This window comes from Olea europaea, unplaced genomic scaffold (assembly GCF_002742605.1).
Source record: "Olea europaea var. sylvestris unplaced genomic scaffold, O_europaea_v1 scaffold14013, whole genome shotgun sequence".
Classification (NCBI taxonomy): domain Eukaryota; kingdom Viridiplantae; phylum Streptophyta; class Magnoliopsida; order Lamiales; family Oleaceae; genus Olea; species Olea europaea.
Window position 1 is genome coordinate 1 of NW_019231535.1, and position 2,858 is coordinate 2,858.

The following is a 2,858-nucleotide window of genomic DNA, read 5'->3' on the forward strand; positions in this document are numbered from 1 at the left end:
AAATCTGTTTGGCAGCTGTTACCATTATATATTGGTCTGTATCATCTGTTGGGCAATCAAATGTGACATATATCTACTTAGCAACAAGTTTCTGCATCTTCTTCTTGAAAACACTTAGGTACATTAGTTATCTCCATGGTTGCTCTGCTGCCTAATTTTGTTGTTGTTGGATTTTATGCGCAATACTAAGGAGATGAAAAAAGATCAAAACAAGAATTTACGTGGTTCGACGGTGTGCCTACGTCCACGAGAGCGAAGTGGAGATATCTTTTATTCAATTGTGAAAAGTAGGGTTACAACATATTATTTATACTAACCCTAGTCTGGGCCCATATAAGATTTTAAGGCCCGTACACGAAAAAGCCTTGTACCGTACCACTAACCCTAGCCTGGGCCCATATAAGATTTTAAGACCCGTACAAGAAAAAACCTTGTACCATACCGGCATCGATCCATTTGATCCAAGACGTGTGTTTCACTCTATATGAGCCACATGCACAACAATTGTCTATGAGGATATGGAAATGTTGCATGGTTCTAGAATATTGATTGATAATATAATTAAAAACACACCCCCAACAAATTCTGATTGACACCTGCAGCACTCTTCTTTCAAATTTCTGGAATCAGAAACATTTCGGAAAATACGAAGCCCCTGAATATTTAAGTGTTCTATCGTGACCTTCTCTTACTCATTCTTTTGTATGGACCTCTGATTTCCCATTCTTTTAATAGGTTACGTAGATGTCTACATTGTGGGGTTAGTGAAATTTCTACTCCAGCAATGCGTCGGGGGCCAGCAGGTCCGAGAACTTTATGCAATGCTTGTGGACTGATGTGGGCAAACAAGGTATGGTTGATTCGTCTAATATAAGCTCCCTTTATCCACTTTGATTATTATTTTTAGTTTGAGATGAAAGCCATCTATTTTTTGAACATCTAGTCCAAAGAGTTCTGGAACCAATAGCAAAGAGATGTTTGCAATTTCGACGGTAGCACCTTTTAGTATTTACTTTTTGTTACTCCATTCTCTTTTCTCATCACTCAGTTGTGTTTTTAGGGAACTCTGAGGGATCTTACAAAGGGACAGAGGCATATATCATTTGATCAAAGTGAGCTAGTATGTATCTGAGAAGCAGCTCAACTTCTACCTATTAACTGACTTAATAATATTGCATAGGAAGATTCTGTTTATTTTTTAAACCTTTGACTTTATGATGATTAGTATTAGTTATCATCTTTGTCATAATCAGAGGAGACTTGTATCACTTTCTCCATTTTTCACTATGTTACCTCATTGTCAAATCCTGTTTGACATCCGCAAATTTATCAGGAAACTCAAGAGATCAAGCCTGCTGCCACTGAACCTGAAAGTTCCTATCACAACCTGGATGAGGAGGTAATTATGTGTGGATCACTTCTATTATATATTACTGGATTAGAGATCTTTGGCGCTGGCTTCAGGAGATATTACTCTGTCAATAATTAGATTATCTATGGATTTTTGAATTTTTTTTCATAATCTATTTTAGATGGGAGGATGCGATGCATGGGATCTTTTAATTTTGCATTTCAAGGAAGATATTCTGATTGAAAAATGGACACTAGATTATAGGAATACTTTAAGGTGTTGCTAGGTTAAACATTGTTTGAAGAAACGGGGTGAATGAAAATTTACTTTGTTATACAATTTTGCAAATGTAAGAATACTATAAACTGTGTTTTTAATCCTGTTGTTTTAACAGAGAACCCCAGAACGGACACAATCTGCTCTATTGGAGTCTGCAGATTTTTCAATTACTCCAACTGAGCAGGTAGGCATCCTTATTGATTTTGGCACAGATAGTTTCTTCTTATGTTGGCTTAAACTGTACATGACAGCATACATTTGGAAAGACAAGGATTAACCAACACGACGTCAAATAGGATATTGTTCACATTAAATTTCAGGACCAGCTTGGCAACATGCTTACGAACAAAGACTGAATTTCTGACATCACACAATAAATAGCTAACAAACAAAACTCCCCCAACAAAACAAGAAATTATGGAAATAAGAAAAGAAAGAAATTCCCATTATATCACAGCAGCATATTGTTTTTCCACTTCTTAGATATTACAAAATGTTTGGAGAAAAGGACATGTAATGATAAAAAAAAAGTGCATAGTACAGGTAACTGTAATGGAAATGGATCTATCTGCAGTTGAATCAGGAACTGTTTGTTCAAGTGACTATTGCTTGTTCAAATTTGCTCCATATTTGGTGGTTATTTTATTTTTTCCTCTGGGCAGTTTTGCTCCTGGAATCATCATTTTGTTCCAAGGACACGTCCTAGAGTACAGTTTCCTTCCATCTCTGGTTACTCAAGAAGCTATCCAAAAAGGTCCTTTATTAAAATCTATGATTTGGCAAACCCATAGTGATTGACGACATGCCTTCTAGGTTGTGCATGTAGCACAATTGAGAAAGGACTTCAGATTTGAACATTTGTTAAAAATTCATTGTTGCCTCAAGTTTATCCTTGTTTTTAAACTGTGTTGGATGGCAGCGCTAAGTAGCACTTTTTAACATGCAAGTCTTTTTACAATTAGTGTTTGCATGCTGGAGCCATCTTGTCATGGTAGAATAGAGAATGTGCCAATCTAGGGTTTGGATCTGGGATCTATATTCTAGGGAATCAGATATTTGCCTAGGGCTTTGTTTGATTCCCATTTTTTCGAAAATATATTTTTCTCTCCTTTTTTATCACGCGTTCTCCATTAAAATAATATTACACGTAAATCAAAAACTTTTCCTTATTTTTCAACCACACATTTCCTATCAATCTACTATTCTAAAATGCATTTTTTTTTTTTTT

General features: G+C 35.8%; 1 protein-coding gene across 1 annotated transcript; it reads left to right on the forward strand.

Moving 5' to 3' along the window:
• Positions 1 to 715: 715 nt before the first annotated feature.
• On the forward strand, positions 716 to 2,856 carry LOC111375665 (GATA transcription factor 19-like). The gene is made up of 4 exons (XM_022998529.1): positions 716 to 850; positions 1,061 to 1,120; positions 1,334 to 1,399; positions 1,746 to 2,856. Exons 1-4 carry the CDS (start codon positions 785 to 787, stop codon positions 1,905 to 1,907), a joined length of 354 nt encoding a protein of 117 aa, XP_022854297.1. The 5' UTR covers positions 716 to 784; the 3' UTR covers positions 1,908 to 2,856.
• Positions 2,857 to 2,858: the final 2 nt, after the last annotated feature.

What these genes read in the sequence shown, in the direction of transcription:
- LOC111375665 (XM_022998529.1), top strand. Translation starts at nt 785, where the DNA reads ATGCGTCGGGGGCCAGCAGGTCCGAGAACTTTATGCAATGCTTGTGGA. An exon ending in CATTTGATCAAAGTGAGCTA is followed by an intron (nt 1,121 to 1,333) that starts GTATGTATCTGA and finishes CAAATTTATCAG; the next exon opens with GAAACTCAAGAGATCAAGCC. An exon ending in ATCACAACCTGGATGAGGAG is followed by an intron (nt 1,400 to 1,745) that starts GTAATTATGTGT and finishes TTGTTTTAACAG; the next exon opens with AGAACCCCAGAACGGACACA.